Source organism: Schistocerca nitens, chromosome 4 (genome assembly GCF_023898315.1).
Source record: "Schistocerca nitens isolate TAMUIC-IGC-003100 chromosome 4, iqSchNite1.1, whole genome shotgun sequence".
In the NCBI taxonomy this organism is placed as follows: domain Eukaryota; kingdom Metazoa; phylum Arthropoda; class Insecta; order Orthoptera; family Acrididae; genus Schistocerca; species Schistocerca nitens.
Genome location: NC_064617.1, coordinates 885,768,701 through 885,785,915, shown reverse-complemented (window position 1 = coordinate 885,785,915; position 17,215 = coordinate 885,768,701). Strand labels below are relative to the sequence as shown.

At 46.9% G+C, this 17,215-nt stretch overlaps 1 protein-coding gene across 2 annotated transcripts in view; it reads right to left on the bottom strand.

The window, feature by feature from the left end:
• Positions 1-17,215, bottom strand: part of LOC126253412 (myocardin-related transcription factor A-like) — a 108,189-nt gene that overhangs the window by 47,373 nt on the left and 43,601 nt on the right. For both annotated transcript variants that reach the window (XM_049954722.1, XM_049954723.1), the window contains exons 2-4: positions 11,400-11,465; positions 6,150-6,449; positions 280-968 (exon numbers count right to left, since the gene is read on the bottom strand). In XM_049954722.1, the coding sequence (XP_049810679.1) occupies positions 280-968; positions 6,150-6,449; positions 11,400-11,465 (1,055 nt within the window). The remainder of the gene's footprint in view (positions 1-279; positions 969-6,149; positions 6,450-11,399; positions 11,466-17,215) is intronic.

Sequence of the window (17,215 nt, the reverse complement as noted above, 5' to 3'; positions counted from 1 at the left end):
GAGAATCGGTCATTTTTCCCCATCAGAGATATAGTACGACTTCTGTACTAACTAACAGGAATTCTTACACTGCTGCACCCTCCAGTAAGAGGGAACGAATCGACACGTATGTAGCGACAGTGACGCTACTGTTCTCAGACTAGTCGTACTTGCAATGCTGTAGCGGGAAGGAAGGAAGCCAGTACAGCAGTGACATTACAGTGTAACTCTATTTCTAATGTACACGACGCTCAACATTGGACTCACACTAGCTCTGTCCCTGATCTCTACTGTCCGTACCTTGTGTTGCCACTCGAGCTGCCACTGAAGGAACAGCTGCTGCTGCTGGAGCAGGAGCTCGTAGGAGGTCTCGACAGGTGAGGTGCTGGCGTGAGCACTTTTGTGTGCATTGGGCGGGCCCTTGTATTCGTGGAACTTGATGGGCCGCGTCTTGGGCTGTGTCTTGCTCTTCGACTTCTTGCGGTTCTTGTCCTTTCCCGGCGCGTCGGAGCGTGCTGCCTGTGACAACACCGAGGCCAGCGACGGCGCCGGTGACGGCTGCGGAGTCTGTGGGGGTGTCAGTGCTGCCACGACAGTGGGTGCGGGGGCGGGAGGTGGGGGTGGAGGAGGTGGCGGGGGCGGTACAGCAGCGGCAGAGGCGGGTGCCGGCGACGCCACCGAGCTGAGCGGGCTGAGGCTCGACGTGGTGGAGCCCAGCGACAGCGGACTGGTCACGCACAGGTCGGCCAGGGTTATGGTCGCGGCGGCGGAGGCAGGCGCCGTCACTACCGTCACGATGCCCGCCGAGGCTGCCGCTGCCTCCAGTACGTCGTGTGCCGCGTGTAGCGAGGGCCCTTGTGGGGGCGGTTGCGGCGGCGACTGCCCGCCCTCGGAGCTCTGCGAGTCATCGTCGAACGTGACGTAGCGGCTGGGGTGCTGTGGCCGTGTGAGCTGGCCCTCGCATGTCGCCTTGAATGGGATCACGCCCTCTGCAAAGTGACATGACGTGATGGGTTAGCCACGAGATGTGTGAACCCTCGGTGGCTGTTTTTCATTTTGATCACCCAATCGATGCTCTCTGGCACACTACTCCGGAGCCATTCGAAAGTAACCCTTGTCAATTGGTGTATGTAACTACACTTCCGTTACCTAAAAAGGACTGAATTCAAATGTGATGTAGGATCTGCCTCAGACCAGCTGGAATCATCAAATCACTCAAAATCAAATAAATTTTGTTTTGCAAAACATTTTCCAAGAAAGCAAAGAATTTGTGATTTGCATCCATTCAAGATACACTAAGACCTTCTCTGTAGCTGAGTGTGCAGCATGTCTGACAGTCATGCAAAGGGCCCAGATTTCATATATGGTGCTACAAGTCATATTTCCTTAGCGGGAGTCTTGGAAAGGGGTGCATTCATTCCTTGAGTCCAGCTGAAGAGGTTCTCGATTGATAAGTAGTGGTTCCGAGGCCTAGGAAGCTGACAACGGTCGGGAGGGCAGTATGCTGAGCCCATGTCCTTCTGTACGGCATCAAATAATGCCGTGTGTTAGAGGGTGCAATTGCGTGGTCCTCTAGGCCGTAACATGGAGGTGCATTTTTGTTTTGGTTTGTTTCTTTTTTCCACTCCAAAAAAACTTAAGGAGATAAGCTCTTCCTAAGTGAAATGGACAGATAACAGTCAATTAAATGTGTGTGTGCCTTCCAATCACAGGTATGGAACATTATGTGCTTTTTGTCAAGTGAATGAAACCAGTCACAAAATTTTTACATTGTTAAAATTAAATTTGCTGTGAACAAGGGACTATCAAAGACATATCATCAAAGTTTCGTAGGCACGTATGCTTATCACTGCGTTTCTGAACATTCACAATAATAAAAAGCCATGATCCTTTTCAATCTCTTGCCAAAGACTAAGCAGAAATTGCAATTGCAAAAATGTTCACGGAAATTTACTGTGTTCTTAAAACAGGCCTTCTACCGCTTGATCATTGCCCTGTTGGCAATGACTTTTTCTCCTCTGCCATATCTGTGGTGAATCAAAATCATTCCCTCAGTTTCTTGGGAATAAGTTTTATAACTAAAATTTAATTTATGTTATAAAATCTGATATGGTCCAAAACGAGTCCTATGCCAAGACCTTTGACCTTGTTTGACAGGTGTCACTTTCGAGTGGGCCCGACTAGTGTGAAGAAGCTCGTCGCAATCGCTATTCATCATGGTGTGATCCCTGCTTGTCAGACGCTAACATGTGGGCCAACAATTAGGACCAGTGGCAGTCCATACTGTTATCATTTGCAGCGTTACAGAGAAGTTGTGGGACACCTCAATCTGCTGAGAAACAGAATAGCTGTCATCAGAGAGAGCCATTCCATGTCAACTCATCGAGGGTTCCCTGCTCAGCCAACTCAGCTCTCGATGAAATTTTATGAGAACATTCGCAAATGTCCCCAATGAACACTGATACAGCTTAACGTTCGTCGAAGAAATACTGGCTGAGATGTAGTCATTTGTTTCACTCCGTGCACGACTTTGCACAGAGCGAGCGTGAATTTCTGGTGACTTTGAGCTGTTAAATCTCGGGCAATATTCTGTTGAAAGAAATGAAATTTTCGCCATCTTGTACAACTTTAGGCGTTCGCTTCAGAATAATAGTGAAAAGGGATTGAAGGGTCATATTCGGACATAAAATTTTAAGCTAAATCGCCCGAAAAATGTCAACGTTTTGTTTCTTATATCTCAGGGACTAAAGATATGACGAATGCGAAACTTGGCTTGTAGTAACAGAACGACACAATGTACGGAATATAAAGTGTCATTAATGTACCACTTTCAAATACCGAATAAATTAAGGGCAAAGTTGAAGATTTTGTAATAAGGCCACTACTGCGGTATTTTCTAACTGGTTTTGCAAAAAACTATGTTCTATAAATCTTTCCAAACTGCGTTCATTAGAAAGACCATGGTTTGAACAGCAAGACGAAGTGTGCTTTATGCCCCTGTTAAACCCCCTCCCCCCGCCCCCTTACTCGTGGAATGGTGGTTTAGTGGTTTACTTTCCAACATACCTGTAAAGGAAGTGTCACAATTTTGACCATTTCACAAAAATTATAATCTTTTCGACGGATTTGTAGATTACTGGAAAATAGTAAGTGAATGAAATTTTGTTTTCCACAACCCTGTGCTACCGAGCTTTTGCGTATTACGTTCCATTTTCGGCATGCGTTTAGTTCACGACACGCAAGAATCAGAAGTATACATTTTCTTTTGCCGCCATTTTCGCGCCCAACTTCGATTCAAATTATCTAGATTTGTTATCCCGCCTTGGATAATCACATACAATTTGTCTTGCGATTCAAACCATGATCTTTCTTGTGAGCGTAGTTTGGAAAGCTTTATAGAACACAATTTTTTGCAACACCAGGGCGAAAATACAGTTGTGACCTTTTCACAAAATCTTCAACTTTGCACTTAATTTAAGTGGTACACTAAAGACACTTTATATTTGGAACCTTGAAACAAGCCAAGTTTCGCGTTCGTCACACCTTTAGTCCCTGAGATATAAGAAACAAAATGTTGACATTTTTTCGGGTACCGATTTTGCTTATATTCTTTTCATTATTATTCTAAAGCGAAGGAATAAAGCTATACAAGATGGCAAAAATTTCATTTGTTTTAACAAAATATTGCCCGAGATATAGCAGCTCAAAGTCGCCAGAAATTCACCCTCTCTCTGCGCAAAGTCGTCCACGGAGTGAAACAAATGCCTGCATCTCGGCCAGTACTGCTTCGACGAAAGTCAAACCTTGTCAATGCTCATTGGGGCCATATGCGAATGTTCCCATAAAATTTCATCGAAATCCGTGATCGTCGAGCAGGAAAATGTCTCGAAATCAGGCGACTTGACACGAAATGACCCAGGAGTGATACACAGGTGGCTGCCTGCACGCCTTCTGTGTAGCAGTGGCTCATGACGTATTTTCTTTTACGCAGCGTCACCAAAGATGGGTTTCTGTGCAGTGCATTGTAGTTTAGTAGCAGCTTTTCCGCGTTTGAACGTAGCCAGAACAGTGACCAGTAAGCGTATTAAGCTGTCACGGCCCCCACCCTCGCTGCTCCCCGTGAAGGTATTGCTGGTACGTACAGTGAGAAGCAGACCAACAATACAAAGAGAGCGAGCCACGCCACGTGGGCTTACTGGTTCTGTCTCCGCGTCTGTCACTTCAGGTTTACACCAGCGTATCGCTCGCTCTCGCTTCATTACGAATTGCATATCATTTTTCCCCTAAATATCGTGTACCTCGTACCCTCAATTCATTGCGCAGGTCCTGCTCTCACCCACTGACAAGGTGGCAGAGTGTCAACGAGCATTACTGCCATTTGGACTTCATATTAAGAGTGATTATTTCGTGGAAACCTTTGGCAATGATTTTCGTGACAGTTAAATTCGTAAAACTGCTGTCTTCTGTTAATAGTATTGCTGCAAATGCATTGTTGTTTAGTGACAATGAGTCTGAGACTTTTCCCCCTCCCCTGCTACTGGGTTAACAGTCAGTTACTCTAATAACTGCAGCTAAAAATACTGCCAACAGGAATAAAGTCCAACCTCCTTGTAGACAGCAGAGCGGTTTTCTTCGCTGCTGTATTCAATATCGACAGTGGTATCGTTTGCCAAGTTTGTAGGTGACGCGTTATTATAAACCACTATGTGCACCTGGCTGATTGCTCAGCACTGTCTGGCTACTGACAAGTCATTCCCATTTATTTTTAGGTCACTCCCTTTCAAGACCCAAGCCCACGACACGCCAATAGGTGAAATGTCATTCGATCTGTAACGAATCAACCTAGTAACATCATTGCGAATTAGGCACGAACATTGCTTATTTTCGATTATTGTCAAGTGTCACAATATTCACACCCATAAATCACACACGCAAACACACACATACGCACACACACAATGTCACCCCTTTCATCTTCCCACCTGTAAGTCTTCTAGTCCAACAGTGCTTTTTTTTTTCAGAAAGTAGCTATGTCATGTGTATATAAAAAGACAAGCACCACTAGGTCAGCTTATATTTTATTTTTAGTTGGCGCCAACTGATGGCCACAATAATTCGTGATTAACGGATCTCAAGATGATCTGAGATTTCTAATTACAATTTTGTAATGTGTTTATCTGACATGTTCGACACCCAGGAGGATTCCCTCTTTTATGGGTCTATGGAATGAATAATTAATCTAATCTAATCTAAGTACTGTTGCAAAGGACGAACAAGCGTAGTGTTGGCAGTCTCTTTAGTAAACCTGCCGCATCATCTAAGTGTTCTGCCAATAAGCCGCAGTCTTTTGTTTGCCTTCTCCACAATATTATCTCCATGATCATTCCAATTAGAGTTGTTCATAATTGTAGTTCCTGGGTATGTAGGTGAATTGACAGCCTTTAAATTTGTGTGATTTATCATTTAATCGAAATTTAATGGATTCTGATTTGTACTCAAGTGGATGACTTCACACGTTTCCTTACTGAGAGACAGTTGCCACTTTTCGCACCATTCAGATATCGTGTCTAACTCCTTTGCAATTGGTATCGATAGTCCGATTTTCCTTCGATTACTACGTACTGTGACCTTTCTGAGAGGAAATCTAGGGATCCAGTCGCACAACTGAAGCGACATTGCATAGCCACGGAATAGATATATTAATCCTTAATTCTGTATTGTAATATATGCATAATAAAAAATCTTGTTTCATGTAAGCATTTCTTGTGCACTTGACACGTTCCACATCATAATGGCTACCGTACCGTGCGATTGATCAATGGAGCACGCAACCAACTAACTAACTAACCTGAGCGATGGGCGAAACCGGTCTCCAATGGAATATTAATGTGACCAAGATGGCATTTGTCCTTCTATAACGGGGAAGTGATCACATTGCTCCGTGGACATTACGTCCTGAGCCATGAGACAGATGTATCGAATTTGGTCCATTTGTTGCAGGTGTTTCAGAGTCACGTTTTACACATTACCTCTGTCCATCGTTACCCCACCTCTATAAAGCTTAAATGCAAACAAGAGTGCCGACAGTGAGCCCAGGAATCTCTGGAAACTGTGGACTCGATGCTAATATATGTAGTTTTTTCTATTATTTGGCAGCGCTCGGTGCTCACCCTTGACGGCCCTCTCGATGGGCTCGTCGGTGTGCAGGATGTTCTTCTTGATGAGCTCGAGCGGCCCCGGCCGGTGCGACAGCTGGTCGTTGAGGGAGTCCGCGAGGCGCGCCTTCTTGAGCATGCGCTGGCGCTCGGCCAGCGAGGGGTCGACGTGGCCGACGTCGGCCTCGAGGATGTGCTGGCGCACCAGCTCGTGGCGCGCCGGCCGCTGCTGGATCTTCGCCTTCAGCAGGTCGCCCATCTTGGCGCGCTCCAGCTTCTGCCGCTGCTCGTGGAACGCCGGCGGCGTCTTCAGCGCTGCAACAGACGCCGCGAAATGGGCAGCGTGCCTCTGACCCCACTACCACGTCGCGTTCTGCAAACGCGACCACCCTGCTACTCTGTCTTAAAGATATAAAACATTTTATAATCCACAGAAACACAATGACACTACCTATTCCAAAAGAAAAAGAAAATTGGCTCAGGATTGAACTGGATTTAGAAGAAACGTAGGGACAAGGGATCCGACACAGAAGAGAGATTTATCGATAAAGAAAAGAGCTTCCATTTGTGTTTCATAGGTTTGAAGAAAGCTTTTCGCAACGTCAACCGGGAAGAGCACACAAATAGAGGGTGTTTCAAAAAGGACTTTACAACTTTCAAAATTAATAAAAATTAATTCATAGTACCTACAGAGGGGTTTGTAGTGCCAATTTGTAGAGAAATACATCAAGTTTTGTCCCGCGTAGTTCGCTAATGCCGAATCGCACCGTACGGAGCGCTAGCGACAGTTGCGTTAAAGATGGCTGCCTTCAGTGGACCCGAGCGTGCTAGCTGTGTGTTTTGGTTTAAGGAATCGAAGTTGGCGACAACAGTTCAGCGTCATTTCCGTACCAAGTACGCTAAAGATTCTCCGAGTAGGCCTACAATTCATGAGTGGTATAAATGTTTTGTACAAACAGGGTGCTCCATAAGACGTGGGAAATCATCAGGTCGTCCAAGCACATCTGACGGCCCCTTTTTTCCGTGAGAGAACCATCAACGGGATACTGTACCTGGATACGTTACAAACAATTTTTTATACCACAGATCGATGAGGATGACCAAGAACGAAATGTTTATTTACTTCATGGAAGATGGTGTACCACCCCACTATTTGGTTGACGTCAGGGGTTTTCTCGGTGACCGCTTTCCAGGTCAATGGATTGGCCGTGATGCGCGAATTGCATGGCCCCCACGTTCCCCAGACCTGACCCCTGGGTATTCATCAAGGATATCGTGTTTGTACCTCTTTTGCCGGCTTCTCTACTTTAACTTTGACCAAGAATTTACGCCGCCACTGAGCAAGTTACACCTGTAATGCTACAGCGAGTTTGGGAAGAAACTGACTTCCCAGGGGATGCGTGGAAGACAACCAAAGGAAGCCACATGCAACGTCTTTAGATTAAGGTAAAAGAACTTGATGTGTTTCCCCACAAAATAACACTAAACCCAGCTCTAAATCTTCTTTCAATAAAATTATATTAATTTTTAAATTGTAGAGTCCTTTTTGAAACACTCTGAAGGAAAAGCGAACTGTGTGGAAAGCCGAATGGCTTGTAAAGTCGCGATAGCTCAATCGAGTGCCTTTGGTAAGACTACAAGGAGCGAATACCAATTAGAATTAGTGGAAAGTGCAGCAAAAGGTAACACCAACACTGTATTGTATGTTAACCGGGGACCTAGAAACGACGGAGAGGCTCCGTCCCCGCCACAGCCGCAGTGGTCCACAACCCCACAACGACTATAGCAGTCCACTTTACCCCTCCGCCGCCCCACACCGAACCCAGGGTTATGGTGCGGTTCGGCCCCCGGTGGACCCCACAGGGAACGTCTCACACCAGACGAGTGTAACCCCTATGTTTGCGTGGTTGAGTAATGGTGGTGCACGCGTACGTGGAGAACTTGTTTGCGCAGCAATCGCCGACATAGTGTAACTGAGGCGGAATACGGGGAACCAGCCCGCATTCGCCGAGGCAGATAGAAAACCGCCTAAAAACCATCCTCGACACAAATCCGCCGGGCGGATTCATGCCGGGGACCAGGCGCTGCTTCCCGCCCGGAAAGCCGTGTGTTAGACCGCACGGCCAACCGGGCGGGTTAACACCAACATTCTTCAACCTTTAGGAGATATAGAGTACTGCTTCTGGTTACTAATGGTCAAGAGGAGGGGGTGGGGAGGAGGGGTCGGTGGTCGAAGAATACGGTGTCCGAGATACGTTCTTTTAGGCACACACGGAAAAGAGCTGCAAGGAATGGCACTAGAGATCGAATCTACTATGGTTAAAATAAACACAAAGAAGACGAAAACAATGACAACAGGAAAAGATAGAAGTGTCATATTAACGCCAAATGGGGAGACGAAGTGGTCCCAATTGCACTGCTAAGGTCCGCACACGCGTGACAGCAGAGAGATCAAGTGGACGCTTCGAAACGAGGATAAAGGGAAGTGGTGCCTGTCCTCAGAACGGAAGGAGTGCGGGGAGCGGAAATTCGTCGACGAATGGTACAAGTGTACGAAGAGCACTGCACGTCCGTTGCTAATCGGACACTCAGACCGACCTCCGGAGCAACGGCTGCCACGGCAGCTCGCGGTCTTCTATAACGAGGACACCCACCTGCCGGCTCCCGGTATCGGCAGCGCGGTGTGTGCGTCATTGGCCAGCGGCATCCGCCCGCCGGAGAACGCCCGTGCCACGCTTGACCGTCACAACGAACGTGCAGTGCTACCCGTGCAGCTGTGCGAGTATCTGACGATTTTGCGCCCCCTCGCACTACGCGCCACTGTTGCCCTTCTGGCGTCCCCACTTCGGTGCTTTCAGCGCGACCGGCTGCAGTGGACGACGGACGCGCGCGCGTGCACGCCCTGCAGACGCAGACGCACATAACTGAGGGTTGAACCTCGGCAGGTGGTGAAGTTCTAGCGCCTCTAGGGCGCTTCTCCTTCTGGCTTGATGTGTTGTGGGGGAAATTACATGATGGTGCTGAGCGGGACTTGGCTTTGTGCCGGTGTTTTTTTTTTTTTTTTTTTTTTTTTTTTTGAGGGATAGTAGAAGAAGCAGGAAAACGAAAGGCCCAATTTACTGGCCGGCGTAGTATTTAGAAATGACAGATTAAAGCACAGTAGAACGGACAGCGAGAGGGTGAGGAAAATGAACGGCCCATTGGCTAGCTGGTAACATACAAGTAAATGACAGATTAAAGGAAAGGTGGAGGGACAGTAAGAGTTGAAGGAAAACGAAAGGGCATTGTCCTAGCCTCGTCTTCGTGGCGGTGACGGTGGTGGCAGACAGTCATGAGGGGGTGAAGTGTGTGTGTGTGTGGGGGGGGGGGGGGGAGAAAGATGTCGGAGAGTGACAGATGGAGAGTGACAAGGGAAGGGCCTGTAAGGATTAGACCGACATTGGGGGGCGTGAGGGGCGGTGAGGGGGGGCTGGATGTCATGACGTGGTGATGAGATGGAGCGATGATATGAGAAGAAAATGTGACATTAAATGAAGGCGGCCAGTGAATGGGGAGTCATGGGGGGCGGAAGAGGTCAGGCGAACGGGTGGTGGCCAGACGGTGGACACGGGTGCCCAGGGAAAGGATTAAAGGATTGGGAGAGTGGCGGGTTTGCTGGTAGAAGGAAGCGGCTGCGGAAAGGATGCGAGAGTGAAGGAGTGGTACCTCGGCCAGGATGTGGAGTTCTTGGGTAGGGAAGTCGAAAGGGAGGTGGAGGGCACGCCGGAGAGCCCGATTTTGGACGGTTTGGAGTCGGCGGAGGTGGGTGGGGGCAGCATTGCCCCACACCACCGCCGCGTATTCAAGGATGGCACGAACAAGGGAGGTGTACAATCTGACAGCAAGGTGTGTAGGGAGTGAAGAGGTGGGACTGATGATGGGGTATAGCAGGCATAGCCGCCCTATCGCCTTTCGACGCACGTCATCGATGTGGGGGCGCCAGGTGAGGCGTTGGTCCAGGGTACTTCGCAGTACGAGTCCAAGGGACTGGGGTACCAAGGACGGACACCTGCGGGAGCCGGTGCTCGCCCTGCCGTCGCGTGGCCGTGCGCCCGCGTGTCCCTCTACTCTACTGGCGGCTTTGGGGCCTCGGCGCTCTCGTGTTAAACAGGCAACGGCATTTACGTTATTGCTGATATTTGTTTTACACGCGTAAGGCCCTGGTCCGACGCGTAATTCTCTGCCTGACGATTCGTCTTCCAATGCCGGAGACGTCATCAGATGCTTTAACGACTCAGAAAGTCGTCACAGTGTCAAACAACCTTAGCAAACCGAATTGTTCGTACGTGTCCGCGCGGCGGTCGGTTCGTGACGTCATCAAACCACTGCCTAGATCGCGGTGTCGTACCGACGTATACTTGTGGGAGCTTATAGGGGGGAAAAGTCGACTCTGTTACCTTTACTTAGCAACGAGGCCCACAACTTCTCTAATTTCAATCATCCTTCTTTTCTTTTAAAGTTCTTTTTGTGCCTTTGAATTTCTATGGTATCTTTATATATCCTGTGATTTTAGCAAGATCTAATCAATTACCGTTCTAGGATATTCAGAGGGGGCACAGAAATTCAAAAGCACAAGAAGAACTTTCCAGAATGAGATTTTCACTCTGCACCGGAGTGTGCGCTGATATGAAACTTCCTGGCAGATTAAAACTGTGTGCCGGACCGAGGCTGGAACTCCCGAGTTCGAGTCTCGGTCCTGCACACAGTTTTAATCTGTCAGGAAGTTTCACAACAAGAACTTTAACAGAAAAGGAGGAAGATTAAAATTACACAAGTTGTGGGCCCCGTTGGTAAATAAGAGACCCAATTGTTGCCCCTACAAGCTCCACAGCCGCGACGGCGCGAGTCCGCGATGTAGACAGGCATAGGCCGACCGTCCCCGGTTTGCTAAGGTTGTTTGAGACTGTGACGACTGTCTCCTGCACTGGAAGAGGAAACGTTAGGCAGAGAATTATGACTCGGACCAAGACCTTATACGTATAAGACAAATATCAGTAATATCGCAAATACCGGACGTCAATGCCTGCATTCTACGATTAAATGGCATTACGACCGCTTCAGCGGTCTTGTCTTCCCTTTACAGCCTCCGGCTCCTGTCTTTGCAGCGATATGGGCACGCCACCACTATACAAGAAAAGCTGTAAGGAAACTAGCAGAGAGAGAGAGAGAGAGAGAGAGAGAGAGAGAGAGAGAGAGAGAGAGACAGAGAGAGAAATAGGTACTCACGTGGCATGATTCCCTGCGCTACCAGCTGGTTGATGGGCCTCCGCAGCATCAGCTTCACCTTCAGTGCTGCAACAGAACAGAACGGAACACATCAAGCCACGCCACGTCACAGCGATCGACGCGCCTGCCAGCTTCCCTCCTCAGCAGCATCGAGGAGGAACCAATGAACGTCGGCCAACAGGCGAGCCGCTTCTCGAGGGAAGTGCACCCGCGTCTACACCACACTTGGTGGCCATTGTGGCTCTACACCACATTGGTGGCCATTGTGGCGGCTGCATTTCGCTCAACACTGGTAAATGGCTCTGAGCACTATGGGACTTAACATCTGAGGTCATCAGTGCCCTAGAACTCAGAACTACTTAAACCTAACTAACCTAAGGACATCACACACATCCATGCCCGAGGCAGGATTCCGCTCAACACTGCCGTCTCACCCACTTCACCTTCGCTTTCGCGAATAGTATGCACATACATGCAGCCAAAGTCATGTTAAGAATAATTAATAAAGGACTTGAAAAAGTAATGGAGGAGAATCTTGGCGAGGAGCAGTTTGCCTTTAATGGAATACGGGCACCAGAGATGCAGTACAGTAGGGTTCCTACGAATCTTGGGAGAAAAGTTTATTGAAAAAAGGAAGAGACCTATAGATGTGCTTCATCGATCTAGAAAAGACATTTGACAATGTGGTTTGGGACAAGGTGGCGACTATAATGAGGGGAAAGAGAGTGGACTGGAAAACCAGAAGACTTGTAAACTCATTATATCTTAATCAAAAAGTTTCAATTCAAGTGAGAGGAGAAAGTACAAACTGGGTCGGACTAGGAAAAGGAGTAATACGAGGATTATTTTCAACCCCTACTTGGAAAACCTGATTGACCAATGCTCATTAGATGACAAAGGTGTAGAAATTGGAGGAAGAACAGTAGTTTGTTTGAGGTTTGCTGACGACGTGGTCCTTCTAACCACAGGGGAAAAAGAATTACAGCATTTGGTGGACACCATTGAAACTAACGGAAAAAAATATGGGATGAAAATTAACACAAATAAAACAAAACTATTGGCACTAGGAGGAAATAAGGAAATAAAAATTATGCCGAATAGAGAAATACTAGAACAGGTGTAAAATTTTAAGTATCTTGGAAGCAGGATAGACATCGACTGGGAGTGCACCACAGAAATTAAAACAAGGATAGCAATGGCAAAAAAGGCGTTTTGTAAGAAAAGGAGAATTTTCTGCAGCGTTCTGGACAGAGAACTCAGGAAGAAACTCATAAAATGTCTTGTATAGAGTGTTCTTCCATATGGTGCTGAAACATGGACTATGAGGAAGAAAGACAGAGAAAGGTTCAAATGGCTCTGAGAACTATGGGACTTAACATCTGTGGTCATCAGTCCCCTAGAACTTAGAACTACTTAAACCTAACTAACCTAAGGACATCACACACATCCATGCCCGAGGCAGGATTCGAACCTGCGACCGTAGCAGTCGCGCGGTTCCGGACTGACCGCCTAGAACCGCGAGACCACCGCGGCCGGCAGACAGAGAAAGGTTGGAGGCTTTTCATATCTGGACATGGCGGAGGATGGAAAGAATAAGGTGGATGGACAGAGTAAAAAATGAAGAGGTACTAAGACGAGTGGGAGAGAAAAGACAGTTACTAGATGTAATAAAGAGAAGAAAAAGAAATTGGATTGGGCATATATTAAGAAAGAATGACGGACTGATAAAAACAGTTTTAGAAGGTTATGTAGAAGGGAAAAGGAAGCGAGGAAGGAAGAGATTCCAGATACTGGACGACATGACGGACGGTACAACATACAGCAGCCTTAAGAAGGAAGCAATGGATCGCAGAAAAAGGAGAGGCAAAGGATAACTGATGATGATTATGCACATACAGTAATGGAAATAAGTATTCTTACACTAGAGCGTGGAAAAGTAAACTGCCTTTATTGACAATACGAAACCAAAAACACTAATTGGATATGCACTATACACATTGGCCAGTCGTCAATGCAGCTATGCTGGTATATAAAACGAGAATGAACAAGCCTTTACAAAACAAAATACAAAAACGTCTGCTAAGTTCTCTACTGCGCTGGGAATTAAGTATTCATACACCAACAGAAAATAACACTTCTAACAAAGCCACAACATGTTTAATACTTCGTATGCATACCCATCCGATGTATTACTTCTCGCAACCTCCGTGGCATGGAATGGACCAATTTTCTTGTAGTTTCCGACGTGATACCTTCCCATTCCCGGCGGGGTCAAGGATTTTCTCTGCCTCGTGATGGCTGGGTGTTGTGTGCTGTCCTTAGGTTAGTTAGGTTTAAGTAGTTCTGAGTTCTAGGGGACTTATGACCACAGCAGTTGAGTCCCATAGTGCTCAGAGCCATTTGAACCATTTGAACCTTCCCATTCTCGAAGGAGAGCCTCTTTCAAAGAGGCCTTCCTGCGGATGTCGTGTTTTCTCACCCGTGTTTCCAGCTCACTCCACAAGTGTTCGATGGGATTCAGGTACGGACTCTGAGCTGGTGTTTTAAGAGTGTGTGGAGTGTTGTAGAGCAACCACAGCCGGATAATTTGCGCCGTATGTTTGGGATCATTGTCCTGTTGAAAGTAATAATTTCCAGGAAGACCCAAGGCGTCAACAATCTGTTGTAAGTTCGGTTTGAGAATGTTCATATACACAAATCTGTTCATGGTACCTCCCACAAACACTAATTTTCCGACACCGGAGGCTGACATAACAGCCCCATACCATCACTCCACCACCTCCGTGCTTCACCGTGGGTTGAATGTTGTTTCGGTCGAGGTCTGTATTCGGTCTTCTCCAGACCAAAATCCTGCTATCATTGTGCACGATATTAAATTTGCTTTCATCACTAAACAATACAGTATCCCAGAAGTCTGCTGTCTTGGATACATGCTGTTTCGCGAATTCCATCCGCCACTTCCTGTTCTAAAGCCCGTGTAGGGCTTTCGTCTCGGGACCCTGCCTCTGTTGCCCGAACGACTGAAAATGGTAAGAACTGCCCTTGGAGTGATGTCCTTTCGGAAGTGGTCAGGTACATATGCGGATAGCCGACGCTGTCGTTTTCGGGTTTTTCTTGGTGATTCTTAGTAGCATTCTGGTCTCTCTTGTTGTAAGCTTCTGTGGACGATCGTGTCGTTCGCTGTTTATTACTACATGCCTGTCCTTATATCGCTTAATGATAGATTGCACAGTCGCTCGGCTTCGTCCTATGATGTTCGCAATTTCGGCATACGACTTGTGTTGAAGATATTGGGCGACAACGATGTTTCGTTCCTCGATGGCTGTTTCCTCCCCCTTGCGGCCCATTCTGCTGTTCCACGGTACCCACGTCCGACGTGCTGTTGCTTCACGGCCGCCACACGACTACAGAAGTGTGGCCTGCACTCCGGGGCTGTCAGCCGTTTGTTTGTTTGTTGGTTGTTCGGTTGGTTGTTTGTTAGGTTGAAAGTAGTCCGCTGTATGAATACATGTTGCCCTGTCGTAGACCGTGCGGAGTGGAACATATTTTATTTTCCCAGGATAGATTCATGGCATACGGGAAGCTTCATTACCAAGAACATGGTTATCTGACACTACATCATCGTACTTAATCGTATCGGCGGTGTGGGTGATTTACTATCCCAACACACCATCGTAGTTTGTCACCACCTACTGTATGAATACTTATTTCCATGACTGTATGTATACTGTACACTGCAAAAAATGGTTCAAATGGCTCTGAGCACTATGGGACTCAACTGCTGAGGTCATTAGTCCCCTAGAACTTAGAACTAGTTAAACCTAACTAACCTAAGGACATCACAAACATCCATGCCCGAGGCAGGATTCGAACCTGCGACCGTAGCGGTCTTGCGGTTCCAGACTGCAGCGCCTTTAACCGCACGGCCACTTCGGCCGGCCTGTACACTGCAACCTGTGACTAATGCAGCAAATTTTCTGAAGGGCAATCTTTCCGCCGTTCACTGCAACGTTTACTTTTTAAACAACCGATTGTACAGTATTCGAACGAATAGTGCCTCAGCATAAATAATAAATATCCGGCCATTATAAACAGAGATATTAGAATTATTCGTAGGAGAACAACGTCGAATATCCCTTTGTTTGCACAATGGCCGAATATTTATTATTTATGGTGAGGTACTGTTGATTCGAGCGCTGTATGTACTGTTTCCAGTTTTATATATTTTAAAATCTTTGACAACTACTACACAAGCACTTGCCGATAGCCTACAAGCCCAAATTACAATCTCGTATTCAAAAACAAAACATTACAGTCAATAGCGGAAAAGATGACGTATTTCAGAAAAAATTTTTTGACTCTGCACCACAGGCATCAGTAGTTATTTACTCTAAAAAACAGGAAAAAGAGAAAATTTCGAGACGTTCCGCCGTTTCTGAGTTAATTAGCGTTGAAATTAGCCTGTCAGACCATTTCTGGCGCAAATTCAAGCGGCCTATCAGAGCCGGTATCGCCAAACCTGTTCGTGTGGTTTCCTAAAACCGAACAAGAGAGCGATATAGAAATTCGACACGGGGCAGTAGTAAGGATCGAACCCGAGCCAAAGGCTGAGCATCCTCGTGTGCTGTGATAACACTGACACTAATTGTATCTGTCGGGCCTCTCGAATTTGCGCGCGCAACGACCCGATTGGCTGACTTCAGTGCTAATTAACTGGCAACAGTTATTTCTCAGCAAATCCTACCCTGCAAGACACTTGGAAGCCTTTCAGAGTGTTTCTGAGCATACTGTGTACAGCGAGAGTCCAGAATCGCTTAGTCTCCGACTTGATGTCGATTCACACAGGTCAACGGACGGTCGCTGAACGGAATGTCGCAAGCAAGTGTTTAACTGTCACGGAAAGTCAACGCAAAGCGCTATCACTCAGCCCTGTACTGAACGGTGAAAGTCACGTTATGAGCAACCGTCCGTCTTACAAAAGGTCAGAATGTAGCACCAGCATTAAGGTAATAGCAATGCTGGTAGAGTTTATATTGTACGAATGACAGTCCGTCGATTGTGTATGTGAGATTTTCATTTCCGATACGTACTCTTATTCCGACGCGAAAGCTCTATCGCTAGGCCATCTAAAGACTCACTCGATGTGTTTTGTCACAACCTCTGTGTTGCGATAAACCAGCTTCACCTGCTGAAATTTCTTTAAGGTATCCCGTTACCAATACACAAATATACCTTTAACAAACAGAAGTGTGAAGACAACGAGACTAATCACTCTGTACGACCAACGTCATTGCAGGGGACACTTTTTTGTGTGGGGCGGCTTCCTTCAGCCATAAGATGTTAACTGCTGCAAAACCCGTTTCATTCCCATGTGAGTAAACATCGAAACCTCACACCTGGAACGACAAGCGGTGCCGATCCCACGTTAAAATGTATTTCTGCTGCCCGCAACTTCCGCCCCCCTCTCAAGAAGGTCCATTATAACCGCCGACAGTTGCATTTTATCACGAAGGAATTACTTCCGCTAATTTAATGTCTGCTACAAAAATTTCGGCTTCTTTTGGGGTTATCTGGACGGTGTTACATGGTCGTAGTCTGATTGGGAATTTCATTCTGTAATTGCCCCGCATTCGGCAAAGTCTGAACGTTCCCGTGGCTCGGAGTCCAATACTGTATCTCGAAGTTTGTGTGATCAATCACTCGGAGAAATCTGTTGACGGCGCAGCTTTATCCGTTCTATGGGAAAGTTTTAGTTTTGCACCGATTCCTAAGCGTTTATCGGTCGTTGATCTTGTACGTTCTGCCCAACACGGTGT